The sequence below is a fragment of the Malania oleifera genome, chromosome 3 (genome assembly GCF_029873635.1).
Source record: "Malania oleifera isolate guangnan ecotype guangnan chromosome 3, ASM2987363v1, whole genome shotgun sequence".
Lineage (NCBI taxonomy): Eukaryota > Viridiplantae > Streptophyta > Magnoliopsida > Santalales > Ximeniaceae > Malania > Malania oleifera.
Window position 1 is genome coordinate 87,258,808 of NC_080419.1, and position 16,087 is coordinate 87,274,894.

General features: G+C 34.0%; 2 protein-coding genes across 2 annotated transcripts; one reads left to right on the plus strand and one right to left on the minus strand.

The window, feature by feature from the left end:
* Positions 1 to 857: 857 nt before the first annotated feature.
* On the minus strand, positions 858 to 1,301 carry LOC131151411 (uncharacterized). The gene has a single exon (XM_058102653.1). The coding sequence runs from the start codon at positions 1,299 to 1,301 to the stop codon at positions 858 to 860; it is 444 nt and encodes a 147-aa protein (XP_057958636.1).
* Positions 1,302 to 9,359: 8,058 nt separating this feature from the next.
* Positions 9,360 to 11,825, plus strand: LOC131151412 (receptor-like protein EIX1). The gene has a single exon (XM_058102654.1). It carries the CDS (start codon positions 9,360 to 9,362, stop codon positions 11,823 to 11,825), a length of 2,466 nt encoding a protein of 821 aa, XP_057958637.1.
* The last annotated feature ends 4,262 nt before the right edge of the window (positions 11,826 to 16,087 follow it).

A 16,087-nucleotide genomic window follows, 5' to 3' on the forward strand; every position in this document is an offset into this window, starting at 1 on the left:
ATAACACAACCAATATGTATATATGTATATATATCATAGCACATAATTACCAATGATAAATGCTACTAGAATAAAAAGGTGTATACCTCATAATATTAATAACAATATAGGCCCTATATAACTTTAATATGATCATAAACAATAATATCCAATAATAGGGAAGAAATCAAACCCTAAAAAGGAAATCAATGTGTAACAATATGGAAACAATAAATACATATATATGATAATATAGAAATAGTCAAACTATGGAAATCAATACGTGATAAAATGGAAACTCTATAAATCCAAATAAGGAAACCCTAAAAATGAATATGAAATTTAATACATACCCTAAATACAACAAAAGTATAAACTTGAAGGTTAAAACAAATTTTAATTGTAACACTTCTACAACAATAATAATGTTCATTAAATAATATGCACCACCAAAATACCAACAAGAACATCAACTAACAAATTTTACGAACCCTACAACAATGGGAACAAATCAATTAATATTCACAATAAAAAATATAGACATGGGTATTAAATATGAAAACAATTAAAAATATGGACATGGGTATATATATATATAAATAATTACAACCCTAAACAAATTTAGACCTAAAATAATCGACATCCTAAAGTAAAGAAAAATCCTGCAATAAAAACAAATTGATGTTAAATATATATATAATCTAAATTAATATTAGAGCCAAAGGTGCAAAAAATCCTGCAAAAAAACATATTAATGTTAGATATACAAATATACAAAACTCAATTTAAATGTACAAGAAAAATAAAAAAAATAAGAAATAAATAAACTTCATGTGTATACATGCATGTGTGTGACAGTGTGTGCTTGTGGTTGTGGACTACATGCAGTGGGGCTTACAGAGGGGGCCGGAGATGGGAGTCGTGGCTGAAGGGGGCTTGGTTTGCTTGTGAGATGGCCGGAGACAGCCGCGGCTGGGACTGGTGCTGGAGTGGTCGCCGGAGAGAGTTGCAGAGGCTGTAGGGTGGTCTGTGGTGAGGACGGGTGACGGCCGGAGTTGGAAGGAGTCACCGTTGTTGCTGTGTAGTTCTAGGATGGTTGCAGCGGCAGCAGTTGCAGAAGGGGGAATCGGCTGCTGGTGGGCCTGATGGATGCTGGTGCTCTGGAAGGGGTTCTGTGGGTTGGATGTTACGGCTGCGGGTATGACTGTAGGTTGTGGAGATTGTAGGTGGCGATGAGCAGGGGGTGGCCGGAAGTGGTGACGGTGATGATGGGAGATGCCGTGGAGGTGCTGGGTGGTAACGGTGATGATGGGAGATGCCATGGTGATGGAGGAGGTGGTCGGGGCTGGGAGACTGAGGGAGATCGGAGGAGAGAGGCAAGGGTTTCTCTTTTTTTTTGTTCTTTCTCCGCCCACTGTGGCTGTGTTCGCAGCGCCCCGACTGTGTGCCGTGCCCCCGTCCATTGTGCAGCGCCCTCCTTTGCTTTATAATAAAAAAAAAATGAAAACCCTAATACAACCTTCCTTCTTTGATTTTCTTTTTCTTTTTTTTTATTCTTTTATTCTTATGGTAATAATGAAAAAGGAAATAATAATAATAATAATAATTATCATAATAATATAAGTATCCATAAGATAATAATAATAAAAATAATACTACTATTAATAGTAAATAATAATAAATAATTATGGTAAAAATAAAAATAATAAAGATATTAAAAATAATAATAATAATAATAAGGTAATAATAATAATTATAGTAAATTAATAATAATAATAATAATAATAATAATAAATAAAAAATAATTATAAGAGAGTAATAATAAAAATACTAATAATAATAATAAAATAATAATAAAAAGGGAACCCCTTGTTCTATTTGGTTAGGGCAAAAATAGGGTGTCTACAACATTCATGCATGGGCATGAGAAGGAAGATGGGTGGCAGGGTGCCAATTTCGGCTTTTTAACTAGTCTGTGAATTTTGATGTAAACAAGGAGCCATTGATCAAACGTCAGTGGATTTTTCTACAAGGTTTGCCTTTACATTTATATAGAATGGACTGTTTGCAAAGTTTGGCCACTAGGTTTGGTAGATTCCTTTGGACAGATAATGCCACATTATATAGAACATGAGCCACTGGTGCAAGAATATGTGTTGAAGTGAACTTGCAAAAAGATCCTATGGAGGGTTTTCCGTTGGTGGTAAGACAAAAGCAGAATTGGCAAAGGGTAATATATGAGAAAAGAGGTTTCTATTGTAATAAATGTTGTAGACAAGGTCACACTGAAGTAGTATGCCGATTCGGAGTTAAGCCTAAGGATAAAAGAAAGGTAGGTAAGAGGAAGGAGGGAGATGAGAGGGTTTGGAAAGAAGTGGGTAGAAAAGAGAATATGTTAGTTGAAGTGGAAGGTCCTGTTTTGAAGATTCAGGTTCAGAGGATGGAGAAGAAGAAGGATGGAAACGTGAGTGGGCTGTCGAAGGAGATTGAGAAAAATAAAGAAATTGTAAATGAGGTTAATAATATGGGCACTCAAAAAGTGGATGAAGTTAATTTGATGGAGAAAAAGAGTGGAGAGAAAGTCAATCATTGTCAAGACCAGAAGTCAGAGGTAGTAGGGGTGCAGGTAGAACTGGGAGGTTGCTCTAGGTCTGCCCAGGAAATCGAAGTTGCTGATGACGGAGAGAGGGGAAAAGTTGAAAAGGACAAGGATGGGGAGGTGATTTTGGTGGAGGAGGTGGATGAGAGAGAGAGTGATGTGGAGGGTGTAGGGTGTAGGGAGAATTATGATGTGTTTTCTAAGGGAGATATGGAGGTTTGCATTGATACTCAAAAAGAATATCATTCTAATCCAGGTAATGTCACAATGGGTGAGTCGGAAGGAAGATATAAAGATAATGGTCAAGTGAGAAAGTCTAAGAGGGCTAAGGCAGTGCCTTAAATTTGAGAGTTTAGATTTGGCAGGGAACCAACTCAGTGGAGATATTTCTGAAATTTTTGGAGATCATTCATTTGATTCGCGCGCCAAGGAAACACTTAAGTATTTTCAAAGGTCAGGCCAATTGCCCAAGCATTTGGGAGAATTTAAAAGTTTGTCCGTGCTTGATATTTCCCGCAACTCCATTTCAGGCCCACTTCCAGTGTCTATAGGGAAATTATCATCCTCGAGGAGCTTACAAATTTATTCCAATCTTTTCAATGGGAGTATTCCAGAAACTCTTGGGAGTCTCTCTAAATTAGAACGTGTGGACATCTCTAACAATTCCTTGGAAGGCACCATTTCAGAAGTTCACTTTGCAAATCTGACAAGACTAAAGTTTTTCTTTGCTGATTCAAACCCATTGGCCTTGAAAATAAGCCCCAATTGGATTCCTCCATTTCAACTCTGTCAAATTTCACTGAGCTGAACTCATGTGGGACCCCAATTATTTCCTTCATGGCTTCAAACATAGAGGGAATTGGAATATTTATACCTATCAAATGCTTCAATATTCGGTGTAATCCCAACTTGGCTTTCCAATATGTCCCAACTTTTCTATGTGGATCTATCTCAAAACCATATCCAAGGCCCATTGCCTCCTATGCCTGCTACACTAAGCCATTTAGGTCTTTCAAATAATTACTTGAATGGATCTCCTCCTATTCCTGCTACACTAAGCCATTTAGATCTTTCAAATAATTACTTGAATGGATCTCTTGTTCCTGTCTTGTGCAATAAAATTGTAGATCTGGAATCTAATTTATACCTTTTAGATCTATCAAAAAAATTTTTATCTGGAGAAATTCCTGATTGTTGGATGAATTGGAAAAATTTATTGACATTGCGATTGGACAACAATAATTTGGTAGGAAAAATACCAATGTTCCATGGGTTCTCTAACTTGGCTTGGATCACTACACTTGAGCAAGAACAAGCTCTTTAGAAACTTGTCTACCACATTGCCTAGTTTTCTTTATTTGCAAGTTATGGATCTTAGTGAAAATAAATTTTCTGGAAGAATACCGTTATTGATAGGAGAAAGCCTACCCCAACTTCGAGTCCTTATTCTTCGCACAAATAAGTTGAGTGGCAGTATTTCCATCCAGCTCTGTCATCTCTATTCTCTTCAAATCTTGGACCTTGCACACAACAATCTCTCTGGAGCCATTCCGACATGCTTTGGTAATTATAGCGCAATGATTAACAAACAAGAATATATATACAGCGCAATGATTAACAGACCAAAATATTTATACAATTTTTTGTACAATTATACACGTTTATTCTCAGAAAAAGTAGTGGTTGTGATAAAGCAATATCAGTATGAATTCAACAGTTCTCTCTTTCAATTAACAAGCATTGACATTTCATGCAACAACTTATATGGAGAGATCCCTCCAGAGTTGACCCATCTTAAAGGTTTGTTATCCCTAAACCTATCCATGAACAAACTTCAAGGAAGGATCCCAGATAAAATTGGCAACATGACATCACTGGAGTCTATTGATTTATCAATGAATAAACTTTCAGGCATAATTCCTCAAAGTATGTCAAGTTTGACATTCTTGGAATATTTAAATTTGTCATACAATAACTTATCCGGCAGAATTCCTTTAGGTACCCAGATCCAAGGGTTCACTCCGCTCAGTTTCATTGGCAACCATGAGCTCTGTGGTCTACCATTGGCAGATGAATGCACAAAAGCTGAAACACCTTTAGTTCTAAAACCAAGTTGGCACAATGAAAGAGATGGATGGATTGATATGAGGTGGTTCTATTTGGGCATGCCATTTGGATTTGTTGTGGGGTTTTGGGCTGTTTTGGGTCCTTTAATGTTGAACAAGGTTTGGAGATTGACCTATTTTCAATTCTTAGATGACTTGAAATACAAGTTGTTTGGTGGGTTTAGATTTGTTTAAAGTTTTTGTGTTTTTATCTAGGTCTGTTTAGATTTGTTTCTTATTTAGCATTATGTAAATTTGTAGTCTTGGTTTGGTTGGTTGTTGGTGTTGTTTTTGGGAGGGCTTTAATTTCTTTATTTGTAATCTCCCAATATTTGTCTTGTAACCATGGTATTCCTCCGCCAAAAGTGAGGACATATCAATAAAGATTGCGTTATTCAAAAAAAAAAAAAAAATTTGTATGTAAATGTTTAGTTTATAAGTTTGCACTATGCAATATTATTTGTGCAATTTTTAAAATTTATCATCATATAAATTACAACTTCATATAGTACTAGAAAGATGATCTCATAGATTTATCTGTTAGCTATTAGGCCATTACATCTATTCGTAATGCTATTGTACGTCACTAGTCCATTCAACAGTAGTAAATTAGGTAGAGTAGGTGGGCACATGTATGCTTTTTAGATATGATTGATATTGATACCCTATTTTTGTCCTAGTCAAATAGAACAAGGGGCCTCCTCTTATTATTTTCATTATTATCACCTTATTATTATTATTATTATTATTATTATTATTATTATTATTATTATTATCCTATATTATTAGTACTTTACTATTATTTTGCTAGTATTTTTATTATCATTATTATTATTATTTTTCATTTTCATTATCATTACGAGTACTTTTATTATCTTTATTTTATTTTTACTTTACTATAATTATTTTTATTTTTTTATTTATTTTATTGTTTTTGATATATTATTATTATTACTATTTATTATTATTATTATTATTCATACGTTATTATTATTGCTTTATTCTTATTTCTATTAGTTTGCTATTATTATTATTATAGTATTTTATTATTATTACCATTACCATTTTCATTACTATTATTAATATATTATTATTATTATTTCTCTTATTATCATTATCATTATTTTAAATATTATTTTATTATTAGAGTGTTATAATTATTATCATTACTTTACTATTATTTTTCTTATTATCCTTATTATTATTCTTATTATTTTTAAATATTACTTTATTATGATTATTATCATACTATTATTATATTATTTTCAAATCTTGTCATTATTACATTACTATTATTATTATTATTATTATTATTATTATATATATTTAGTTGCCATTTTCATTATTACCATAAAAATAAAAGCATAAAAAAAAGAAAAAAGAAAAATAAAATCAAAGAAAGAAAGTTTTTTTATTAGGGTTTTCAAAATTTTTTTTTTATAAAAGGTGAGGGGCACGGGGCACAGCTAAGGCCAAAATACAAGAAAAAAAAAAAACCTAGCCTCTCATCTCTTCCTTCTCTTTCACACACGCAGGCGCACCCCGCCTCCCAACCACATCTTCTTCTTCCTCCACTCTCCACCCACGACCAGCCTCATCTCTCATTCTCACAGCGCCAGCAGCAACCAGCCTCACAACCTGACTCCATCTTCCACCCGAGCTCGACCTTACCCTGCTTTACAGACTATCACTCTCCATCTCCTTCCCTCGACAACTCTCCTGGCTTCCGACTCCAGTTTCAGGCCTGGCTTCCAGCCAGCACACTAGACTCGAGCTACCATAGCCTCAGCCACACCTCCTGCTGCACAGCCGAACCCTTCTCCACCACAACAACAGTCCTCCACGAGCTCCTGCAACAACCGGCCACCTCCAGTCCCAACTCTCCGACCATCAACTCCGGTGACGACCCAGCTCCGGCCGCCTGCTTTTTCCCACGGTCACGACCACCGGGTGAGGTTTTCACCTCCGGCCATGCACACCGTACACACACAGACACAGGAGCACGTGTATTGTAGTTTATTTTATTTTTTATTCTTTTTGTTTCTCCTTTATTTAGTTATTTGTTTACTTATTTATTTTTCTGTTTCTCTCCTTATTTTGATTTGTTTTCATGTTTAAAGCTTAAGACTTCATGGTATGAGTATGTATATTGAGGTATTATTTGTCGGGGTATTTAGTTAATATTCGCATCTAGGCTTTTTATTGTATATACGTTAAAATTGTAATATTGTGTTTACGGTTTCATTTTATTTCAGTGATATTTGTTTGGGTTTTTTGTGCTAATTATTTTAAATACTAATCGGTTCATTCTCATTATTGTAGGATTTTGTTTTACTGCCAAGGTAAGAGTTCTAAATGTAATAAGTTTTGATTGTCGAATATTATCGTGTGCCATATTCATGTTATTCGTTTAATATGCAAGGTGTTTTTTTATATAGGTCATATTTAAGCATGTGATTAATATTTAGTGTTATGATTGTGTTTATCTAAATAGGTCGTGTTCATTGTTGTGGGTATTTAGGATTTTTGGTTGTTATTGCATTTATTTTATGTTTAATAATTGTATATATAGGGTTGTGTATTAATTTTGGTTGCCATATTGAATAGGTGTATATTATTTTAGAAATTAACTTGTTTCCATAAGTTCATTATCCTCTTGCCATTTTTATTGGTGTCCATATTTTAATTATTGTTGTTTATACATATCAAATACTAATTGATTTATTTTCCTTGGATGCAGGATTTTTGTTCATATTAAATATTTGCTTTATGTTTAAATACTATCATTGAATTTGTGTTATTTAAGTCATAGCTCTTTAGGGTATGTTGTAATATTGTGGTTTATTATTATTTTTATCAGGTATGTATTTGGGTGCTATGGTAATATATTATTTCATATTATTTTTATTATTATGGATTATTAGGTTATAAGGTTGTTATGCATATATAATCTAGGTATATTAGGGTTTATTATATTATTTCCGTTATCATGTATATGATATAATTCATTAGTTGGTATTGTACGTAATATTATGATTGACCGTGTAATATTGTATTATTACCATGTTAACTATTTAGGGTTGTATATCGAATTTGATTTGATTTATTACTATAAGTTTAGAAGTTACCATACTGCTTGTTTACATATTAGTAATAATTTAAATAGGTTTCCATAAGTTCATTATTTGTTGGCCTTAAATTTGATTTGTTTCATTAATTAATTGCTTACGTATGTGTGTATTGAATCTTTAATTGGGTGTCAATATTAAGGTAAATAAAATATGTATATTACTATTACCATAAATATTGTTATTATTCCTATTATTATTTATTATTATCCTTATCATTTATTACTTACTATTATTATCCTTATCATTTATTACTTACTATTATTATCATATCTATTATTTACTATTATTATTTATCCGTTGTTATTACTACAATATTTACTTCGTATATTAGTATGGTATTATTATGATTTTATATACTACTATTATAGTGTAGCGTCGTAATATTAATATGATATTATTAGTATAGGACTATTGTTATAGTAATATTATTGTCAATGTTGTCATCACTTTTAATTATTACTAATGTTAAATATTTTTTAGTATTTTTGTTCCTTGGGAATATTTTGAATCAAGTATTATGATATTTATTTTTATTATGTTATAGTATTATTTATTTTTATGTATAATTATCCTTATGATTTTATTGCGGGGGTATGAGCCTTCGAGCATCACGTACCTTAAGTTCTGAGGGAATATATATGTATGTATTATACTTATTTAATTATTTATTTATTTATTTTTCATGTGTATTTATAAATTCATAAAAAGGAGTAATTTAAAGACTTATTAGATTAGCTTAGGGATAATTTCAAATTAATTAGGTACCGTTCGTAAGAACGGGCGCGTAGGGGGTGCTTATACATTCCCCTAGCGTAACCGAACTCCCGAGCCTAACTCTGGTAACGTAGACCCATTCTATCTCTAACGGGGTAGTAATCATGTCTTCTAACCACACTAAAAGGTTAGTGGCGACTCCGACATTCCAATTTTTCTTGAAAATATTAAAATTGATTTTTTTTATTTCGCCGCCCGGGGCACACGCGCTCCCGGGACGTCGCAACAATTGATATTTATGTTTTCCAATTAATTTTCATAAATTCATGGATGGATCATCATGTTTGCTCAATTTCTTCTTATCAGCTAAACGGCAAAGCAGAAGTAGACAAGATATATAAACCTAAAAAAAAATGGAACATAATGTATATATACTCCAATTCAAAACCCAAGATATCTAATAATTCATTTGTGTCGACTTTTAAACACTTTATTCCTGGTTATCCTTAATATATTATAAGAAATGTAATATTGACAGTTCATTTAGACAATTAGAAGGAATATTATCTTTTCACTTTAGCTAAGCCATTTGCAAATGAAGACTCCAGCTCCGTGTGGAAAATGTAGTCTACCTAGCAGTGGAAAATGTACTCAACGTTGACTTGACTCAGAACATCAAATTAATAATTTCCTAGCAGTGGCTTCATTCCTTCCCCACCCTATATATATAAATGTAAATGCAAGCTACCTCTTATCTTCAAATTCAAAGAACAAAACAAAACAACTCCTTTCCCTAGAAGAATTGAAGTTGGATTTTGTTGGTATATCTCAATGAGATACTCAGCTGCAGTTTTGGGGATTGTTTTTACATTGATTTCTTGGGATGGAGTAAATTCAAATGCCACCCATTGTAAGGCAGAGGAGAGGGAAGCCCTTCTGGACTTCAAGCAATCTCTCACCGATCCTTCCAACCGCCTCTCTTCCTGGGTTGGTGAGGATTGCTGCAGCTGGACAAGAGTTCGCTGCCACAACACCACTGCCCATGTCATCCATCTCAACCTCTCCAATCCAATATTCCTTATTGATGAGGAGGATGGGTATTACTACTATGATCCTGAGTCTTTGGTTGCTGCGCAGAAGTGGTCCAGTTTGGGTGGGAACATAAGCGGCTCTTTGCTGCAATTGAAACATCTTCAGCATCTGGACTTGAGTCTCAATCATTTTCAGGGACTTCAGATTCCACAGTTCTTTGGTTCCCTCCCCAATCTCGCTTATCTTAACCTTTCTTCTGCGGGATTTGTGGGCGCCATTCCTCCTCAACTTGGGAATCTTTCAAGCTTGCATTATCTTGATCTTAGAAGGAATTATGATTTGTACGTTGCAGATGATGTAAGATGGATTTCTCATCTCTCCTCAATTGAATTCCTCGACATGAGCTCTGTCAATCTCAGCCGGGCATCTAATAATTGGCTTCAGGCAATGAACATCCTCCCTTCCTTATCCACGTTGATCTTGAGTGAATGTTCCCTCAGCCATAATCTTCCTCTTTCTCATGTCAATTTTTCTTCCCTTTTCGCTCTTGATCTCTCCGATAACTCTTTCATGAATTCTTCCACATTTGGATGGCTCTCCAGTCTCACTTCTCTTGTTTCACTTAATCTGCGTGGCGCCTATTTTATAGAGGGTTCAATTCCAATATATCTTCAGAACACGTCCACTACTCTTCAATCCATGGACCTTTCTGATTGCAATTTGAACTCTACCACACCGAACTGGTTTTCTGGTCTCTCTTCTATTGTTTCCCTTGATCTGAGTTATAACCGAATTCCTGGTTTGCTTCCCGCCCCTCTACGGAACCTAACTACTCTTCGGTTCCTTAATCTTGCTGATAACCAATTCAACTTTGCAATACCAGAGTGGTTGTACGACATGACCGACCTCCAAAGTCTCGATCTTTCTTCCAATCATTTTCCAGGATCAATTTCTGGTGCTATTGGCAACCTGACATCACTCACAATACTCGATCTTTCTTCCAATAATTTTCAAGGATCAATTTCTAGTGCTATTGGCAACCTGACATCACTCACAATACTCGATCTTTCTTCCAATCATTTTCAAGGATCAATTTCTGGTGCAATTGGCAACCTGACATCACTCACAAAACTCCGGTTATCTGGCAATAACTTTGAAGGATGGATTCCGACATCCTTAGGAAACCTCTTCAATTTGAGAGTTTTAGATTTGGCGAGGAACCAACTCAGTGGAGACATTTCTGAAATTTTTGGAGATTATTCATTCGATTCGTGCGCCAAGGAAACACTGGGGTCAGGCCAATTGCCCAAGCATTTCGGAGAATTGAAAAGTTTGTCCATGCTTGATATTTCCCGCAACTCCATTTCAGGCCCACTTCCAATGTCTATAGGGAAATTATCATCCTTGAGGGTCATTGATATTTCTTCCAATCTTTTCAATGGGAGTATTCCAGAAACTCTTGGGAGTCTCTCTAAATTAGAAAGTGTGTACATCTCTAACAATTCCTTGGAAGGCACCATTTCAGAAGTTCACTTTGCAAATCTAACAAGACTGAAGGATTTCTTTGCTGATTCAAACCCATTGGCCTTGAAAATAAGCCCCAATTGGATTCCTCCATTTCAACTCCGTCTAATTTCACTGAGCTTAACTCATATGGGACCTCAATTATTTCCTTCATGGCTTCAAACACAGAGGGAATTGGATTTTTTACACCTATCAAATGCTTCAATATTAGGTGTAATCCCAACTTGGCTTTCCAATATGTCCCAACTTTCCGATGTGGATCTGTCTCAGAATCAGATCCAAGGCCCGTTGCCTCCTATGCCTGCTACACTAAGCCATTTAGATCTTTCAAATAATTACTTGAATGGATCTCTTGTTCCCTTCTTGTGCAATAAAATGGTAGATCTGGAATCTAATTTATACCATTTAGATCTATCAAAAAATTTTTTATCCGGAGAAATTCCTGATTGTTGGATGAATTGGAAAAATTTATTGACATTGCGATTGGACAACAATAATTTGGTAGGAAAAATACCAAGTTCCATGGGTTCTCTAACTTTGCTTGGATCACTACACTTGAGCAAGAACAAGCTCTCTGGAAACTTGTCCACCACATTGCCAAGTTTTCATTATTTGCAAGTTTTGGATCTTAGTGAAAATAAATTTTCTGGAAGAATACCGTTATTGATAGGAGAAAGCCTACCCCAACTTCGAGTCCTTATTCTTCGAACAAATAAGTTGAGTGGCAGTATTTCCATCTAGCTCTGTTATCTCTATTCTCTTCAAATCTTGGACCTTGCACAAAACAATCTCTCTGGAGCCATTCCGACATGCTTTGGTAACTATAGCGCAATGATTAACAAACAAGAATATATATATGAATTTGTGTACAATCATACACATTCATTCTCAGAAAAAGCAATGGTTGTGATAAAGCAATATCAGTATGAATTCAGCAGTTCTCTCTCTCAATTAACAAGCATTGACATTTCATGCAACAACTTGTTTGGAGAGATCCCTGCAGAGTTGACCCATCTTAAAGGTTTGTTATCCCTAAACCTATCCATGAACAAACTTCAAGGAAGGATCCCAGATAAAATCGGCAACATGACATTGTTGGAGGCTATTGATTTATCAATGAATAAACTTTCAGGCATAATTCCTCAAAGTATGCCAAGTTTGACATTCTTAGAATATTTAAATTTGTCCTACAATAACTTATCGGGCAGAATTCCTTTAGGTACCCAGATCCAAGGCTTCACTCTGCTTAGTTTCATTGGCAACCATGAGCTCTGTGGTCTACCACTGGCAGATGAATGCACAAAAGCTGAAACACCTCTAGTTCTAAAACCAAGTTGGCACAATGAAAGAGATGGATGGATTGATATGAGGTGGTTCTATTTGGGCATACCATTTGGATTTGTTGTCGGGTTTTGGGCTGTTTTGGGTCCTTTAATGTTGAACAAGGTTTGGAGATTGACCTATTTTCAATTTTTGGATGACTTGAAATACAAGTTGTTTGGTTGGTTTAGATTTGTATAAAGTTTTTGTGTTTTTATCTACACTTGTTTAGATTTGTTTCTTATATAGCATTGTTTAAATTTGTGGTCCTGATTTGATTAGTTGTTGGTGTTATTTTTGGGAGGGCTTTAATTCCTTTATCTGTAATTTCACAATGCTTGTCTTGTAAACATGGTATTACTACGCCAAAAGTGAGGGCATATCAATAAAGATTGCGTTATTATAAAAAAAAAGTTGTATGTAAATGTTTAGTTTGTGAGTTTGCACTACGCAATATTATTTCTGTAATTTTTAAAATTTGTCATCATATAAATTACAACTTCATATAGTACTAGAAAGATATTCTCATAGATTTATCTGCTAACTAGTAGACCACTACATCTATTCGTAATGCTATTGTACGTCACTAGTCCATTCAGCAGTAGTAAACTAAGTAAAGTAGGTGGGCACATGTATGCTTTTTAGATGTGATTGATATTTGTGTTTTCCAATTAATTTTCATAAATTCATGGATGGATCATCATGTTTGCTCAATTTCTTCCCAAATATATTACCAGCTAAACTACAAAGCAGAAGTAGACAAGATATATAAACCTAAAAAAAAAAAATGTAACATAATGTATATATATTCCAATTCAAAACCCATGATATCTAACTATTCATTTGTGCCCACTTTTAAACACTTTATTCCTAGTTATCCTTAATATCTTATAAGAAATGTAACATTGACAGTTCTTTTAGACAATTAGAAGGAATGGTGTCATTTCACTTTAACTAAGCCATTTGCAAAATTGGGATAGTGTTTAAGAACAAAAATTTTGACCTTGGATTTGGATTCGTGTCAATTTTATAAATACTTTTAATAAAATTATATTCTAAGCTTCGTGCAAATCTGCACAAATACAAATTTATGGTATGAAGTCCATGCTCCTAAACGCAAGATATGTAATCACCTACTTTCTTGGAGTCTGATAATTTATTTAAATTTCTTAGCAGAAATATATTGTTCTTAAAATTTTCATATGAACAAAACATAAAAACTGGTTGAGGATATAAGATACTCATATGCACTACTCTAAGAATAAAGCTCTAAAGATGTAAAGAGAATATAGAGGCAATGATGAGTATGGTGTCAACTTGATACTAATAACATATGGATGTGTGGTGCATTTAGGAAATTGTACCTTTTAGTTACGCTCGTAATAGTAGTTTCCCACAAATTCAAGAATCTCATATTTATTTCTATCAAATTTTGGTGTCCTTTTGAGTGCGTCCATCCATCTATACGTGTGTATGATCATTTAAAGATACTTCTAGCTCTGTCTTTGATACATCATCCTATTCTTCTATTTTCTATTTAATTATGTGTTTGTATCGATCAATTTTTTTCATTATTTGTTGATAAGTGCTTCTCAGTACTTGTCTTCTCTTTGTATGGTTGATGTTCATCTATTTGCCCTTGTGTTAAAGTACCCATAGATTTATTTTCACTGTGTTTATATAGGTCCTAGGTAATATTCATGGATAATTTTTTGCTACAAAATCATATCAATTTCTATGAAATAAAAATAAAATTGTTGGAAAAAAAAGAAATTTCTTATTTTCTCCAAATTGCTTTATATATAAGTTATGCATATTTTGCGTAAAATCAACTCATCGTTTTTATTTATTGTTTCAACTTTTAAATATTCCTTCCAAACTTTGTTGCAGTATGATAGTCGTAAAGTGATTTGCATATTTCATTGATGAAAACCAAAATAATTTTTTTGTTATACATCAACTTGCATTGTTAATTTTTCATGCAATTTTATTTAGGATTTTTTTCCAAGTATTTAAATGCATGGTTATACTATAGAAATACAATTTGTTTTTTATTTTAGCTTTTTTGGACATCAATTAATAATTTATTAGAAATTGGACTTCCCAAAATATTAAAAAGAATAAATAATTTTATATAAATAATAATTTTTGAATTACATCAAATTTAATTAAATTTATGGTCATGACCAATTTTGCAATAAATAAAATAAAATAAAGAAGACAGAACCGCGCCGTTTTCCCTTTCCCCCTTCGCAAGAATTGTTTTTGTTTAAAAAGAAATTTTTGCTCCTAAAGAATCAATGAGCAGTGGGAAATTGAAAAATCAGAGGAATTTCTTATTCGATTTCAGTATCATTTCTGATACGCTTAGGGTTCCAAATCGTGGGGCTTCAAGGTTTTTGTTAAAGATGGCTTCCTCTGATGATGCTCTGAGGTAGTAGTTGTTGGATCTACAGAAACAGCTTTCTAAGAAACAAGCCTTCGAAGGGGCTGTCTTCTCCATCAAATCTCTGTTTTAGGAGCGCTACCCCTCTGCCTCCCCTTCTCTTCAGAGGTTGGTGTGGTTTTTATTTATTTATTTATTATTATCATTTGGTAAAAGAGGGTGGCACCTCCAATTTTTTATTAATAAACCATCACTTTTGGCGAAAGAATACCGTGGTTACAAGTTAAAACCAACCAACCAAATTAGGACAAATAAAATTAAACATAACTAACAAAGGAGATAAAAACATAAAGACAACCAAAAACAAAATGAAATACACCAAACGAAACTCTAGGAGCTCTTCCCAAAATTCCCAAAGATACCACAAAGTACATCTACCTTTTCGAAGCCAATGAACTACAATTTGCGAGCCACTTTCAATAATCACATTAACATAATGCAAACATTTACACAAATGAATTCCTTCCCTGATTGCTTTTAATTCCGCACTATTATTCATACCATTGTTAAAATAACTTGAAAAAATCGCTTTTACCATGCCATGACAATCCCAAATAATTCTTCCACCTCCTGAAGTACCCGGATCGCCCCTACAACTCCCATCACAATTAAGTTTTATCCACCCTACTGGAGGTTTAACCCATGAAATAATTTTTCTAGGCCTATCGCAAACTCCCTGGTGCTTAATTTGAAACTCATTCAAAATCTTAATGTCAGACTTCTTCAATTTTTGAAAAGAAATGGTGCTCTTAACAATAAAACTAACCTAGAATCGAACACTTCTCTACATCTGATATGCACTTTGATAAACTCCTTCCATTCTCGCTTTACATCTTCGATTCCAGAGGCACCACGTAATCAAACATGGAATCAACCCGATTAAAATACCTTTAATAGACGATTTTTTTGCATAGTGGAACCAATTTGCCATTTTATTTTTTCAAAGCAGAGATCGTTGGAAAGGAATCCCCAATGCCACACTAGCCTGACGCCAAACCTCTGAAGCCACCTCTCCTAAAGAAAGAATATGATCAATGTTTTCCTGACTTCTCTGAATGCAGCAATCACAAGCTGAAGCCGTCGATATCCCTTTGGTCTGAATTCTGTTATCTACAGTCAAGCATCTAAACTAGGCTCTCCATAAATACATTGAGATTCTTCTGGGCAATAAAGAATGTCAAAACCATTCATTCCACAAAAAATTATCACTTATGCTCCTCACTGCCTCCCAAGTCGT